General features: G+C 36.2%; 2 protein-coding genes across 2 annotated transcripts; one reads left to right on the forward strand and one right to left on the reverse strand.

Moving 5' to 3' along the window:
- Positions 1–2628: 2628 nt before the first annotated feature.
- LOC147077131 (uncharacterized) lies at positions 2629–10654 on the reverse strand. The gene is made up of 3 exons (XM_085941443.1): positions 10440–10654; positions 9189–9338; positions 2629–5478 (listed from the first exon to the last, which is right to left on the reverse strand). The coding sequence occupies exons 1-3, from the start codon at positions 10581–10583 to the stop codon at positions 4525–4527; spliced, it is 1248 nt and encodes a 415-aa protein (XP_085797569.1). The 5' UTR covers positions 10584–10654; the 3' UTR covers positions 2629–4524.
- A 604-nt stretch (positions 10655–11258) lies between these two features.
- Positions 11259–16266, forward strand: LOC147077132 (uncharacterized). The gene is made up of 3 exons (XM_085941444.1): positions 11259–11478; positions 12349–12501; positions 15099–16266. The coding sequence occupies exons 1-3, from the start codon at positions 11326–11328 to the stop codon at positions 16128–16130; spliced, it is 1338 nt and encodes a 445-aa protein (XP_085797570.1). The 5' UTR covers positions 11259–11325; the 3' UTR covers positions 16131–16266.
- The last annotated feature ends 220 nt before the right edge of the window (positions 16267–16486 follow it).

The following is a 16486-nucleotide window of genomic DNA, read 5'->3' on the forward strand; positions in this document are numbered from 1 at the left end:
ACTAGTGTTGGGCTTTTCGAGCAATACTTCAGTACTTGGCATAGATACTTTTCTTCCGATACGGTACCAGTTAGTATCTATCAATAGTTTTTGATTGCTAACGAATCATTTTGTACGTTTTCTCAAGTTGAAATATTCAAATGCCGATTGGAAAATTTAATACAATGCATAGAACTTTTGGAAGCCTTAGGAAGCCTTACGAGGTGAATCGGTGGGTATTATGGTTAATGGCAAACATATTAACAATATACGATATGCCGATGATACTATGCTGATTGCTGATAGTTTAAAGAGTTTACATCAACTGGTAGAAAAGGTTAATGAGGTCAGTAATTCTTATGGCTTAAAGATGAATCTCAAGAAAACAAAACTATTACTAGTAAGTATCAAAAATAGTGAGACCAGACACCACCACAAATTTTGTCATTAACAGCGAACCAATCGAACGTGTGACCCATTATAAATATTTAGGTACATGGGTCAATGAGAAATGGGACCAGTCTCAGGAAATATAAACTAGAATTGAGATTGCAAGGAGCGCCTATCTCAAAATGAGACGCCTCCTTAGCAATCGAGATCTTAACCTAGGTCTGAGACTGCGTATGGTACGTTGTAACGTTCTCTCAATTCTTTTCTATGGTATGGAAGTATGGACGCTAAACCAAGAGATGTCACGGAGACTTAAAGCTCTCGAGATGTGGCTGTACAGACGCATCCTCAAAACACCTTGGACTGACCGGGTGACAAAAGTCGAAGTTCTCAATCGAATGGGAAAGAACCAAGAAGTTCTACGTAGTATCAAAACCAGGAAACTACAGTAGATACCTCGGCCACATTATGAGAGGACAAAAATACGGCATTCCCCAACTTTTCATTCAAGGAAAGATCAATGGGAATCGTAGCAGAGGACGGCGCCGCATTTCGTGGCTTAAGAACCTCCGTGATTGGTACGAGTGCAGCTCCACTGAACTGTACTTCAGAACTGACTTACTGAACTGAATTGTCAAAGCCGATTTTGCAAAATTCATGACTTCAAGAATGAAAACCTACCCTAACCCAACCTTAAAAATAATCCAGTAGGTACCTAAATCGGCTATTTTCAAAATGTGTTTGCCGCTGGCTTCCCCATAACCGACTTGTACCAATATACCTACACTCTTTTGAAGTTGAAGGTCCGGTCCATAGTTCTTCACTGCCAGTACATCCAACAACCTTTATGAGTAAAGTCAGCGCCATCTTTAGATTAATAAAGCCTGAGCATAACTTTTTTCACAAGCAACAAGTGGTCCACTGTTCAGCTGTCAAAATCAGATCCCAGATTGCTTGACATATCGATTCGCTCTTTCTCGTTTCAAATTGAATTACAAACAATTCTCAAATCAAATATAGTAACTACCTATCAGTGCTATTTATAAAATAATATGCATTTCTGTTATTCATCAGCTGTCAAAGTCAGACTAGTCCTTAACAAAAACCGGTGGTAATATCAATTTCCAAAAAGTACCTATGTAGCATTGATCTATGCATTACATTTTTTGTCGAAGGTGTGTTAATGCTAGTTTACTATTTATCATGTAACTCATGATAAGGAGGTACACCAGAGTAGGTACACCAGAGTAGGTACGCGATGTGATAGAGGTCGCTAGGCAATAGGCTGTACATGTCGCTGCTGAATAGACGAACTCATAAAGTTCCGTGGTTGTACGTGGTAGCAAAGAATTTGGTACCGACAAGAGTGGAGTCAGCTAGGGGAGGATTTCTTCCAGCAATGGATCTACCTCGGCTGATGATAATGCTGATAATATAATATGAAGCCCCTAGTTTCAAAATCACCTCAAACGATTTTAGTTGGTAGTTTTGAGAAAAATGAGTAAAACTCATATCTATTAAATCTGTATATATTAATTATTTAGATCGTACTATATTCTAGAAAGTATTTTGGCTTATCAAACGAGATTGGACTGTGCCCCTATGGGCTGACCTATTTTAGCGGTATTTAAAAAGCACACTCAACCATTTTAGCGGGTTTTGAAATTTACAAAAAAAGGAATGAGTGGATAAGGAAGCAGACAAGGATTTGCGATGAAATAGAGTTTATTAAAAGCCTTAAATGGACGTGGGCTGGACACATGGTTCAAAGAAGAGACAATCGTTGGACAAATCTAGTCATCCAGTGGTATCCAAGAAGTACAAAACGTCCACAAGGTAGACCTAGAGGCCGCTGGATCAATGAAACGATAAAGTTCTGCGAAAGTACGTGGCAACGCAATGCACAGAACCGAGAGAAGTGGAAGCAGCTTGAAGAGGTCTTCATCCAGCAGGTGATGATTATGTAACTCAAAATTTTTCAAAAACCGTTTTAGGGGGATTTGAAATTAGGCGCTTCATATATTGGCAGTTAACATTTTTTTTCACACTTTCAATATGGAATTCTCGTGCTTACTGATTGTGTGATAGGATGATAGAAAGAAAACAAATTAGGAACTGCATAGATGAAAGAATCAAATAAAGAAATATCTAACAAGAGAACGATTATTTTATTATCTACATAGTTATAAATTCCACGTCAATAATTAATTCATTACAAAAGATACACGTAGCATTAAATAGACACCTTCCTTAAACGACTCATTTAATATTAATAATAGCAAAAAAAAAACATCTTAGAAGTAAAGAGAAACATTATACAATAATATTATAACCAACGAATGAGAATTACTAGTATTATAACAAGTCACGTGCGAGAATTTCACTTAGACAGTCGAGACAATAATATTGCATTACCGCAATGTGGCTCGCTCAGTGACGTTCCGTGGGGGTGGGCAGATTGAGCGTCGCTTGGGGGCGACAGTAACCCAAAGAGCGGCAAATCGAGGAGAATCACTAGGTATATATAGAAATAGCTATATAAACTTGGTAATAACGTAAATATCTTTCAATTAAAAAATTCACCTCACTGGTTGGAAACAAAGTGTATTAATTAGGTACCTACTATTAAAGTTTTAGCAGGATTTTTTGCCGGGTTCGCGATGTCTAGTTTACTTCCATTATCTTTGGACGTCACGTTCTTGGTGAACACCAATGACACGTGTATACCTAATTTAAAATTTATCCAAATATGTGTGCCAGTCACTCTAATCACAAGTGACAAAATTAATATTGACTGAGTCACCAAATCTGCTATATTATAAACAACAGGTTACTGTTCCTAATCCGCTCTATACAGCCGAATAATCAGACGACACGATTCAAACCATGATTTTTAGCATACGTTTAAATCGCTATACAGACATCACTACCACTAACATCAACATCACCGTAAATGCACGAAACAGTTTTTCGTGATTTACTGGAAATTCAAAAAAACCTCCAGAGCAGTCTTGGCGATCGCTTCTTGTATTTTGATTATATGGCCCATAGCATTGCCCACTGAAGAAGGAAGCCGATACATTACACGACTGGTCCTACTTTTCGCCCCTCCCGTTGTCTATGGATGACCTGTCATTGTCTATAGAGTGCTCATACTGACGCGTCTGTCGTGTTCACTTGTCGGAGTATTCTCAGTTTCAGATTTCTTTCAAATTATTTTAACGTATCTTGGAGACCTTGGAGTTATTTTGATTTAGCCGTGGTACGTGTTATTAATAATTCGAAGTGACGATCAAAGTAAGTAAACTTCATCTGTGTATAATAATATTAAAATACACTAGGTCGTTTGTAACAGTCGATTCTAAACGACAATAACTAATAACTTATTTATACTCTGCAGTCATTATAGAATACCAAACTCTGCTTGCAAGTACGTTATCAACTAATAGTTTGGCAGTGGACCACTCGTTTCTTGTGCAAAAAAGTTATGTTCAGGCTTCATTACTATAAAGATGGCGGTGCCCATAGGCAAGAATGTTAATGAGAAAAGTTATGGTGAGTTTTGTAATGTCAATTTTTCAGATTTCACATCCTCTGGGATTGTCCGAGAATGTGCTCCGAGAGGGAAGAGTTACTCGAGTTGATCCAACCAGCTGTAGGATTTATTGGGCCGTCCAACCTGGTCACCACAAAGCATACAACTAATCTTGCATTTAAAAAAATACGCCGTCTTACTGGGGAAGTTAAGATCTTCTCACATAATTTTGCTGTCCATAAGGGTAGCATCGTTTGTTGTTATATTTATTAAATTCCTTTCTTTTTTGTTAAATTCCTTGTGCTTTTTCTCTCCCCGGCACTTTGCATTAGAGTAAACTCAGTCAAAAGGTCACTTGAGAGCGTAGCGCCGTCTCGGGTGACTGCTCCTGGTTCGTTCACATCAAACGTAGTGCCTCGTGATACGCTCGATTAAGACCGAGTGTAGTGCGAGGCGGTTTGGTTTAGTGGGCGTGTTTGTGTTGTCAATTTTTATTTGATTTAAAATGATTGTTGATAACATTATAATATATGAGCAACCACTGCATTTATATGGTGATTCATATGTATGACTAATTTGATATCCATGAATAACGATTATTTAAGTTGACAAATACCGTACTAATCCGGGTTTTCACTTGTATGTGTCATAGTATGTACTCTAAGTTGACCAATCCGTATGCATTTGAAAGAGCAAACATCGCAATGGAAAGGTTTTTCACCACTATGTGTCAGTTTGTGCCTTGTTAGAGTACTGTGATCCGAAAAACATTTTGAGCACACATCGCATTTATATGGTTTTTCCCCAGTATGTGTTAGTTTATGCCTTTTGAGACCACTGCGCACCGCGAATTTTTTCAAGCATACTTTGCATTGATAAGGTTTTTCGCCAGTATGTGTCAGTTTATGCGTTTTTAGATGACTGGATGACGAGAACTTAAATAAACACACATCGCATTCATATGGCTTTTCACCGTTATGTCTCATTTTATGTATTTTCAGATGACCGGCTTGCGAGCACTTATATGAGCATATATCACACTGAAACGATTTTTCCCCAGAATGTGTCATTTTATGCGTTTTTAGACTACTGCCTAAGGAGCATTTAAACGAGCACACATTACACTGGAATGGTTTTTCACCTGTGTGTATTAAATTATGTCTTTTTAGACTACCGTGCTCCGAGAATCGTTTCGAGCATATGTTGCATTTAAATGCTTTTTCGCCAGTATGTGTCTTATTATGTCTTTTAAGATGACTAACCAGCGAGCATTTAAAAGGGCAAATACTGCAATGATATGGTTTATCACCTTTTTGTTTATTTTTACGGATTTTGATTTCACTGGTATTATTTTCTTCATGGGTTTTAATTTTTTTAGTTACGGTGCTTGAAATATTGTGACTTTTTTCATCAAAAATAATCTCGGGATGCTGTATTATCCTATTGTGGACTTCTTTAGAAACACATTCAAAATTGTCGGGATCATCTTCTTTAATAATTGTGTTTAAATGTATGGGGGGCAGTAGACTCTCACAGTTATTGAAGCTCCCTGGGAACGATCGCTCAGCAGAATTCTACAAAAATATATTAGTTGCTATAGTTTTTAGTCGGTAAAGGACTCGAAATGGATCAGAGTGCACCGGAACACCGTTCTAGTTCGTAAAATCCATAATATTATCGCTCCGTCTCGTGGAAAAAAATATTTTGAACGTCTGAGCTAGATAGGCTATATGACAAAAATATAACAGTTATTTTTTATAAAATACACAAAATCTGATACCTATGTAAATATCTTCTGAAAATTGTCGTGAGCTCCGATTCGTAATCTTTTCTTTTTCGAGCGCTGAGTGGGTATTATAAAAATACAATACAGATGCCATTGGTAAATTGAAAATGATGAAAGCCGTTGTCTTGACAATTGTAGCTCAGTACATCTCTGAGATTTACAATGACAACATTGCAGGATATAAACCTACTATTCGGCTTATAATGTCGTGGGTCCCAGATTCGAATCCTGGGTCTGACAAATACACATATTGTTTATCAATTTGAGTTTGAGTCAAAGTAATCTATCTAATAATAATAAGGCCTAATCGGTTGGGCAAGTGGCTAACATCCATTTCTCGTAAAAACAGAATCTGTTAATACAAACCTCCACTATGTCGTGAGTGGAGAACTACAAGGTTCTAAGTGTTTGTCCTTGGCGAAACAAAAGTAACAATGAGGCAGCTAAGAATAGTACTCTATTGTTGGGTTTATTTTCTCAAGGACGAACACTTAGAACCTTGTAGTATTAGGCTCGCGATGTGGTAAATTAGTCCCATAGGCTCTTTTTCTTCTTTATACAATTATTTTTACATATTTTCACAATACACGGCGGTAAGTACTTATACAGTGAATTATTGGCGATTTTTAATACATCTACTTTAATAATGGAGCTGTCAAGTATCGACACATAATAATCAGAAAATATATTGCACAATTATATAATCTAAAATGTTCATGGCCATTAAGTATAATAGCGTCGCAGGCGACTTTTTTTTACTATTAAAGCTAATTTATGATGTGTGTTGATCTCACTTATCTGGTAAACACGACTAGCTGGGTCCCCGGGCTAGAGCCCCGTCAGCCCTCCCCAGCCATGACCTACACCACTCCGCAATTCGGGTGGACACCGAGATTATTTTCACAGTTCCATTAAGGATTGGGTTTCTAAAAAACCCGACATTAGTGTTTTTAAATTTTGATGTTAGAAATTAAAATCATTTTTTGCCGTGTTTTTATTTGTCTAAGCCCAAGGTAGGCATAGTTAATTGGCTTTCAATTTCAATGTTTAAAATCATTCTGATAATCACCCCTGGGTGCGCCACTGGTCGCCAGACGGTGCCGATAGTAGAAGTGTGCACACGTCGATTTGTTTTGTCATGGCGTCGGATGAATATATTCTTAAATCGTGTAAAGATGAATACAAAACTTTTCATAAGTACTTGAAAAAGAAAACATGTCAATGAATATACTATTATTATTAGTAATAAGTATAACAACAAACATAACATTAAATGGACGCACGTAGAATTTTTATGACAAATTATATTTCGTACGGCACGCGTCATTTTCACAATCCGCGCATCGCCTAGCCACGATTTTTTTAGACCATGCCTCAACTGAATTATAGCCTTAATTAATTAATCTTGAGTTTCCGTTAGTGGCCAGCGCAAGCGTCTCCTGTATTACGTTTGACATAAGTTTGACGTTGACATAATGAAGCCTGCCTAATGCTTCAAATACACTCTATGACGATCGGTCATATATATGTCGAAAAACCCGTTTCTTATGTTAGCGTCCTGTGTCATAGGGTGTCACAGAGTGTAAATACGATGTCATAGCTGTCATACAATATGTATGTATAATATGTCGGAATGGCATAGATTTGATCATAGACACTAAAACGCTCTTAGCATATATGTGCCCGATCGTCATATAGTCTATTTTAACCTTAACATTATTCATTAGGTATTTTAACAGACAATAATAATACAAAACAAAAATAATTCCCTAGTAACCCGTTAAGTACTTGCCTAAATTTCATTTGTTGCTTTATTTATAATTCTTCAGACTTGCAATCGAACGTATATTATGAACCAATCAAATCTATCGCCATCACGATTGAGTTGATACCTACCTAGCTGACGTATCCGGAAATTTGTACGTAAACAGTTCACCGCAGGACACTTATTCGTGCGCCGCAGTACGTAAAACATGAGTTCGTGTAACATTTAATCAAATGATGAGTTCTTCGTTGAACATTTCAACGTGGAGTATATTTGTACGTATGCTACAACGTGTGGCGAATTTTATGAGATGTCTTTACTAGGTTAAGTTAGGTTAGGTTAGGGTTAATCTAATTGGAACAGTACTATTTGCAAACTATCGCCGCATTTTGTAAGATACGTACAAATGTATTCCGCGGTGAAATGTTCAACGCAGAACTCGTTATTTGATAAAATGTTATACGAACTCATGTTTCACGCACTGCGGCGCCCGAATAAGTGTCCCACGATGAACTGCATACGGACAACTTACATGTATCGTTCCATGTGCTTACCTACTATTTAAGTTGACGATTGCTGACGACAATCGTTGAGTCTACTGTTCTAATTAGGGCTTTACAGAAGCGACACTTAGAGGCCATCCATGGACTGAAACCGTATGCGGTTTAGATCCGTGTGCCATACCAAACTTATGATGTTTGTTATCAAAATATTATATTTTCACTACATTTGTAAGTGTAAGTGTATAGTATAAACGGATATGATCAGATGCTTATAATATACTTTGTGAAAATATATTTCCATGAACAGAAGAGATAAGCGTAGTATAGCACACGGTTCTAAGCCGCATACGAGTCCATGGATGGCCTATTATTCTGCTACAGAGAATATTGATCGCACAAGTATATATGGGAAATGAGTCACTTAATAAGGACTCCGACCGAATAGGTCAATTACGGATAGCGATTTGTTCGGACAGATTAGGTCAATTGTGTATTTTGTTGCCGTAACAAAATATATAGTACTAGCCTGGCAGCGTGTCCTTCCCACCCACGTTTCTTCCTATACTGCGCGCGCACTCTCGCGAATCTCGTTCGCCTCGAACGACATATTCAGTTCACCGGGCAGCGTGTCCTTCCCACCCACGTTTCTTCCTATACTCCGCGCGCACTCTCGCGTATCTCGTTCGCCGCGAACGACAAATTCAGTTTGCCGGGCAGCGAATCCTTCGCACCCACGTTTCTTCCTATAATGCGCGCGCACTCTCGCGTATCTCGTTCGCCGCGAACGACAAATTCAGTTCGCCGGGCAGCGTATCCTTCGCACCCACGTTTCTTCCTATACTGCGCGTGCACTCTCGCGAATCTCGTTCGCCTCGAACGACATAAGCGCCAGGTGACACGGGACCGATTTGTTCGCTGGTTATAGATTAGTTTTAAAAGATACGTTCGTTCAAGAACGACGCATGTCTACGCACAAGCGTTATTGGCTTTGTAAACAACATACGGACTAAATTGTTCGATTGGTCATCATCAATGACAGATATCACCCTCAAATACTGTAGGTAGGTCAATGCACCTACTCACACTCAGATAAATAAGTGAAATGGTTGTACGAAGCGTGGATAGCCGATACGACAGGTGAGGACCAAGTAGATGTAGCTAAAACAAAATGGTCACAAACCTATGATGATAGACGTAGCCAACGGAATATAGTGCCACATGTACAATTACCTGCTGTACTGGTCTGTAATCTGAATGCGAACATCCAGCTGGAGGTTCGTCATCATGGAATGAGTTTATTGTGTCAACAAACTCGCATTTAACATCAACCAGCTGGAAACCCGTCTCAGGCTTGATATCAGAGAGACCCGCTGCAGGGTACTGCAAGAAACATAATAACCACTTTTATGTAGTCACATAGGTACCGAACAAATCAATTATTTCTTCGCTCGTGTATTTTACAACGTTTTTCTTAGGTCGTATTCTTATTTGTCCGGTGGTTGTTTGTCCGGTACAAATCTTGCAATAGATTTTTAACCAACTTCCCAACTAGCTAGACATTTGAAACTTTTAGAATTTATCAGAACACGATGCCAATGCATTTTTTAAATACTTTTAGCCATATTTAAGTAGAATTGAATTCATTTTTAGTTAATTCTATTTTGTATGAAAAGTTATTTTGATACCATTATTGGTTGCTAGGGGGTCCTAGCAACTAAATTAATAAATAATATATACGTGCGTTACTATGGAAATCAATATGAAATGACATTTCATTATTCAGTATTTCTATCAAGTACAAATTTTTTTGATCGTTTAAGCTAGTCAAGTCAAGTTTATATGATTCAACAGAAAATTTAAAAACGTTGTAAGTATATAAAAAGTTGCGATTGCGAAAGAACGATAATGGCGAACGAACGAAAAAACGAAATGGTACTCATTTTGAGGTTAACCGATTTTCAATACGTCCTGTCAAAAAAAGTAGCTTAAAATAACAACATCGCGTCTCGCTTACTCTCGAAGAATGAAATTGGAGATACAGTCAAACAGTTATTGTCACGATATTTAAAAATAAGCACTGTTGCCGACAGTAAATCCACGTACGTGTACATGCGCTATTAGGTATCATAGTTTGATCACTGATAAGCGACACCATTTTCCTAATTAGTGGAATAATTGACAATCTAATTAATTTTATTTTATTCTTCAGTAAAGTTATTTATTTAAAAATGTTTTCTCAATGTTAGACAAAAAAATGAACAGAGATATAATATGTGGACAATTCAAAGCTTAATAATAGCTCTCTTGTAAATACTACATTTTGTAGTTAACAGGTCGTGTCCAAAGAAAACCGAATTGTATATATCTAATGAAAGGTTTTGAAATGAAGTTTGTTATTGTTTACGTTCGTATATAGTATGTGAAGAATATAGTAAGTGAAGTATTATATATTACAATGAAAATTATTTTATGAAAACTAACCTTCAAATAGTAACTAGAATCGTCGGTGTTCTCCTGCTTTATATTAGTGCGCGTGTCAGGGCTGTTTTGATGGCTAGCTGTTACATCAAATTTCACTTCAATATCAGACTGGTCTTCGTCAAAATATTCTTGTTTGACTTCCATGTTTATGTATTTAAATGGTAACTACTTATACAATGTAGAGGCGACTTTCTGTTCGGTTTTATATTACATATATATTAAGTGTTGCCAGAATACAGATAATGATATTCCGTATTCCGTATTCCGTATTCCGAAAATGACGTTTCCAAATTAGCGTTTTTTGGCAGATCTAAAGTTTTTTTAATAAACATAATATAGCTTGCAAAATATACATATTATGGCGATTGGCGTTATATCTAAAGTTTTTCGACACTGGAAACAACTTAAAATTAAAAAAAAAAAACAAAAAACGCGAGATATTACACTGATTGGTTGAAAATCAAGTTGGCCTGTTGTATTGTAAATTAATATCGGTAAGTATTTAAATGTACGATATTTTTTTTAAAGTTAACACCAAATTTTGTACCTAGCCATTTGTGTATAATAATTGTATGACTTACCTACGTACATACCTATTTATTATTTACAAAATTTCATTTTGCTTCCATATAATGTACCTAGTAGTTTCTAGTCATTATTATATTTTATAAGAATATCTAGGGTTTTTATCTGCCACATAGCTTATTTTCATTCCTCTAAATGAAATATTTTTGTCATTGGAAGTTAGCAACACTGATTGGAAATTTCCTTTATCTATGGTACAGATATAATTTACTATAAAAATACGTCAGTGACAGGAATGTCATTGCAATTATTATCGACAGAAAAGAATTGAAGTTCATCTTTTACAAAATAGATACGCAGAATGGAGGTAAAACGTGAGCCTGACGAAGGCAAAACTGACGCAGAGAGACAGCAATGGTTTGATGTACCCATATTGTGTCCAAACAATACGAATGTCGACATCTACATTAAACAGGAATGTGTAGACGACGATGACTGTGTGACGCAAATTGAGGTTAGTTATTTTTAAAACAATAACTGTATTGATTTTAAATGACGAATGAAAGAATTTATTTGACAAAAAACTAGTGTCATATCACCACAATCATCAACAGCCCGCTTCATTGCTGGACGAATGCCTCCATTATTGTTGGTCCCCAGTACTACTCCCACGTCCGTCTACCATACTTTGAGTTCGTCTATCCAGCGGGTCTTAGGGTGCCCCTTGGGTACCAGTGTATGACTGTTGTTGAAGTTAACATAGGTACTAATAATTATCGTTGTTTGTGTGTTTTCTCTTGTCCGGAAATTTGTACGTATGCAGTTCGCCGTATCACACTTCACCGTAAAATGGTGTATTAGAAATACATGGTCGTATATTAAAGACCATCCAACTTCTTTAGGTCGTATAATATTGAGATCAAATTCAGAACTATTCTAACTTACATATGATTTTTTTGGTGAGAGAGTTCTTTGAAACAATTTAATTACTGAAGTTATTTATTATTTTAATGGATAAATATATGCATCATATTTTAGTAGGATTATTGATGAAAAAAATGGTGCATACATTTGTCTATATAGATAATAAATAACTGAAGTAGGCTATTTAAAAAAAACTCTTCTGCAAAATATTTCAAATATGAGGAATAGTTCTGAATTCAGCTGACGAAAAATTTAATTTTGAAAATAGTGTAGGTACCTATATACTGGATTATTGCATTATTTGTTAGGTTAGGTGAGGTTAAGTTATGTTCGGTTACCTAGGTTAGGTTTCAATCTTGAATTTTGCCAAAATCAGAGATAAAAGCTCACGGCGAACTGTGCCACGGGAAAATGTTTTACGTACAATTTAAATGTTACCATATTATATTCTGTCTTTTAGTACCCTACGTCTAGACTCACGGATACAACATCTGAGACTGACTTTCAGCCAGTTGATGTCAAGCATGAGTTCATTGAAGATACAATACACCCAATCTATGATGAGGAGCCTCAACCTGGAAGTTCGCATTCAGATTACAGGCCAGTCAATCAGGTAGGTCAGCGCCATCTTTAGATTAATAAAGCCTGAGCATAACTTTTTGCACAAGCAATGAGTGGTCCACTGTTCAGCTATTAAAATCAGATCCCAGATTGCTTGACTTATTATTATTGATTCGCCCTTTCTCGTTTCAAATTGAATTATAAAAAAATCTCAAATCAATTATATTATTAAGTATCAGTGTTATTTTTAAATAATATACATTTCTGTTATTCATCAGCTGTCAAAGTCAGACTAGTCTTCATACACAAACCGGTGGTAATATCGATTTCCAAAAGATATGTAGCATTGATCTATGGATTACATTTGTAGAAGGTGTGTTAATACTAGTGTATTATTTATCATGTAACTTATATATTCAAACCAAACCTTTCCCTGTGTGAACACGACATACGCGTCAGTATGAGCACTCTATAGAAGAATAACAAGCAATGACAGTTCATACCTACATAGACAACAACGGAGTGGAAAAAGTAGGACCAGTCGTTGTGAATGTATCGGCTTTCTACTTGAGTCAGCAATGGGTAGCTTTAATTGTCTAATGACATTATATTATATTTGTCTTGATGTATCTACCTGTTACGTACAACACAACACACAATCTGCGAATTGAAATGTTTACAGGTGGTAAATAATTTGATGCCACGATGGCCGAGCCGTTTAGGCGTCGGCTTATAATGTCGTGGGTCCCAGGTTCAAATTAGAGTATGGACCTGATATGTTGAACTAGTGGCAACATCAATTTCTCGTAAATACAAAAATCTGTTATAACCTCCACTCTGTAAAGACCCATGTTATAATCCTATTAGGATCGCATATGATCAAAAGAAGCAGAAGAAAGGGTTATTTGAAATGAATATTCTGATACTAATTGATATTATTTGTTCATTACCTACTAATCTAGCGTACCTATCCATTTTCTGACACGTGTTAGGTTATTTTGGGGTTTTTTCTAGAATCTAGATAACACGCTACATATCACCAACTTCTAACATAAACACTCAAGCTATTTGTCAGCCGGATAATTTTAATGGATATTTTAACGTATCGTAAAGTAATAGCGCCTGTACACGTGCATAGATTTACTTGCAGCAATAGTGTGTATTTTAAACTATAGCAATAATAACTGTTACCTAATACGTAAAAGTGCTGACTGCCTCGCCAATCTCATTCTTTAAGAGTAGGTAAGCGAGACGCGATGTTGTCATTTTATAGAATTCAGTGACGTCCCGTGAGGGTAGGCAGATTGAGCGTCGCTTGGGGGCGGCAGTTACTCGAAGGGCGGTAAATCGAGGAGAATCATTTGTTATACCTACATATAATTAGCTAGGTACCTAAAATTAGTAATAACGGAAATATCTTTCCATTAAAAAAATCAGCTCACTGGTTGGTAACAAAATGTACCTACCTGTTAATTAACACTTTAAGGTTAACAGAACTTTATTTTTTGTCGGGTTTGCGATGTCTAGTTTATTTCCGTTTTCTTTGGAGGTCACGTCCTTGAAGACCAGCAATGACATGTGCATATTTTCGAATTATAGGTAGGTAGGAACATATATTTACCTATTTTTAAATTTATCCAAACATTTTTGCCAGTCAGTCGCGAGCTTTGGAAGTTGTCAGGTGTATTTTGACGCAGATACGGCATTTAAATTAGATTAAGTGGTATATATTTTATTATTACCTAACTATACAACACATTTCTTATATATTTTAGTCATGAAAGGATGATATGATGATCTATGATGATAGGATGATCTCTAAAGATCTCTCGTTTACTTAGAGGCCATGTTTCACACACATATGTAATTACGGGATACACACACTGGTTCAACACTTTTAGCTTTAGGCACAGAGGGAGGTCATTTTTGAAGACAATGTTCAGGCGGCCAAAAGCACTGATCCATTTTTTTATAGATTACATATTTTTTTAATATTCTTTATAAAGATTAAGTATTAAATTCTTATTACGTGTATTCTGCAGTTTATGGCTCATTAATTAAAAGTAGCTGTAACTATTTAAATATTCACAAAAGGCATACAAAAATAGCATTCAAAGCATAAAATATCACAACAATCTTTAAAATGTAGCAATATTTTATCAACATTTCGAAGTTGTGTGGAAAATATTTATATGATTGTGATGATGGCTACCAATATCGCTATATTAACTGTCAATATTATCTCTGTAACATTTGGGAATATAATCATATTTAATTTATTTAAGGCTTACTTCAATTGTGCCATGGTCTAAAAAGATCGTGGTTAGGCGATGCGTGGATTGTGCAAATGACGCGTGCCGAACGAAATATAATTTGTCATAAAAATTCATCATGCGTCCATGCATTGACATGTTTTCTTTTTCAAGTACATACGAAAAGCTTTTTAATAATCTTTACACGATTTAAGAATATATTCATCCGTCGCCATGACAAAACAAATCGACGTGCGCACACTTCGACTATCGGTCTCTGATTGGCGACGAGTGCCAAATTTCGTCGCAACATACTGTTGAAAATTATTTGCCGTTTCACTGAAGTACGCTCTTAGATACATATTCATTAAATATACCAACCCTATTCTTTTTGTAGATTTCTACCCAGCAATGTTTGACACATAAACCACTGGACATCGTGAGAAAATATACAGGTGACAATAGCCTGGCCAACAACAGAACACCACAAGAAAACAATAAAAACAAAAATATGATGATTCAGCATTCAGATATAACTATGGATGAACATAATGTCAAACAGGAGGTTCAGATATTTAACTTGCCAAAGGTGGTACGAATTAAGTTGAATAGAGTTAAATACTTTCCACGTAACTTTATTTGCAATGATTGTTGTGGAATATTCGAATCTTTAAAGCATCTAAAAAGTCACCACATTTCGTGCATGAAATCTCGGCATCCTAAGTCAAACAAGACGCATACTGCTAAAAGGCTATATAAACGCAATGTAAGGTCATTAAAAAATTCAAAGAGTGGTACCAGTAAGGTACAAAAGCGCGAAAAATCACATCAATGCGATGTGTGTTTTGAAAAATTCCGAAGCATTAGTCATCTAAAAGTACATAAGATGAGACATACAGGTGAAAAACCACATCACTGCGATGTGTGTTTAAAATCATTTATGCAAAGTGGTGATCTCAATAAACATAAATTGATCCATACAGGTGAAAAGCCACACCAATGCGATGTGTGTTTTAAAAATTTTCGGGAACTTGGTAATCTCAAATCACATAAAAAGACACATACTGGTGAAAAAACATACGAATGCGATGTTTGTTATAAAAAGTTCCTGAAAAAGAGTAATCTCAAAATACATCAAATGATACATACTGGTATAAAACCAAATCAATGCGATATTTGTTTTAAAGATTTTCTGCAAATTGGTAATCTCAAAATACATAAATTGACACATACTGGTGAAAAGCCACACCAATGCGATGTGTGTTTTGTACAATTCAAGCAAATGGGTGGTCTGAAGAGACATAAACTGACACATACTGGTGAAAAACCACACCAATGCGGTGTGTGTTTCAAAAGATTCTTGCAAATTGACCATCTCAAAACACATAAAATGACACATTCTGATGAAAAATCATATGATGTTCAATGAAAATCTTGCGTATCAAGCATATTTAAACCTTAAAATGAGACGTCACAGTGAAAGTCGTGTTTTATTTAGATATTCTCATATGACTATTCGCAACATGTTTCCCTCACAAACCATAAAATAATGCACACCGGCCATTGCCCACTGAAGAAGAAAACTGTTACATTACACGACTGTCTGACTTGTCTCGACTTATTCATCAGCTGTCAAAGTCAGACTAGTCCTTCACACAAAAACCGGTGATAATATCGATTTCCAATGTAGCATTGATCTATGCATTATATTTGTAGAAAGTGTATTAATGCTAGTGTATTATTTATCATTTAACTCATCTATCCAAATCAAACCATTCACTGTGT

This window comes from Rhyacophila brunnea, unplaced genomic scaffold (genome assembly GCF_057557595.1).
Source record: "Rhyacophila brunnea isolate RB1 unplaced genomic scaffold, BYU_Rbru_1.0 scaffold_13, whole genome shotgun sequence".
NCBI classification, from domain to species: domain Eukaryota; kingdom Metazoa; phylum Arthropoda; class Insecta; order Trichoptera; family Rhyacophilidae; genus Rhyacophila; species Rhyacophila brunnea.

Bases quoted from the DNA above. Each gene is read 5' to 3' on its own strand.
- LOC147077131 (XM_085941443.1), bottom strand. From the start codon at position 10,583: ATGGAAGTCAAACAAGAATATTTTGACGAAGACCAGTCTGATATTGAA. The intron at 9,339-10,439 runs GTTAGTTTTCAT...TGTTTCTTGCAG, and splicing joins ATTCTAGTTACTATTTGAAG to TACCCTGCAGCGGGTCTCTC. The intron at 5,479-9,188 runs GTAATTGTACAT...ATATTTTTGTAG, and splicing joins ATTACAGACCAGTACAGCAG to AATTCTGCTGAGCGATCGTT.
- LOC147077132 (XM_085941444.1), top strand. From the start codon at position 11,326: ATGGAGGTAAAACGTGAGCCTGACGAAGGCAAAACTGACGCAGAGAGA. The intron at 11,479-12,348 runs GTTAGTTATTTT...TCTGTCTTTTAG, and splicing joins ACTGTGTGACGCAAATTGAG to TACCCTACGTCTAGACTCAC. The intron at 12,502-15,098 runs GTAGGTCAGCGC...TTCTTTTTGTAG, and splicing joins ATTACAGGCCAGTCAATCAG to ATTTCTACCCAGCAATGTTT.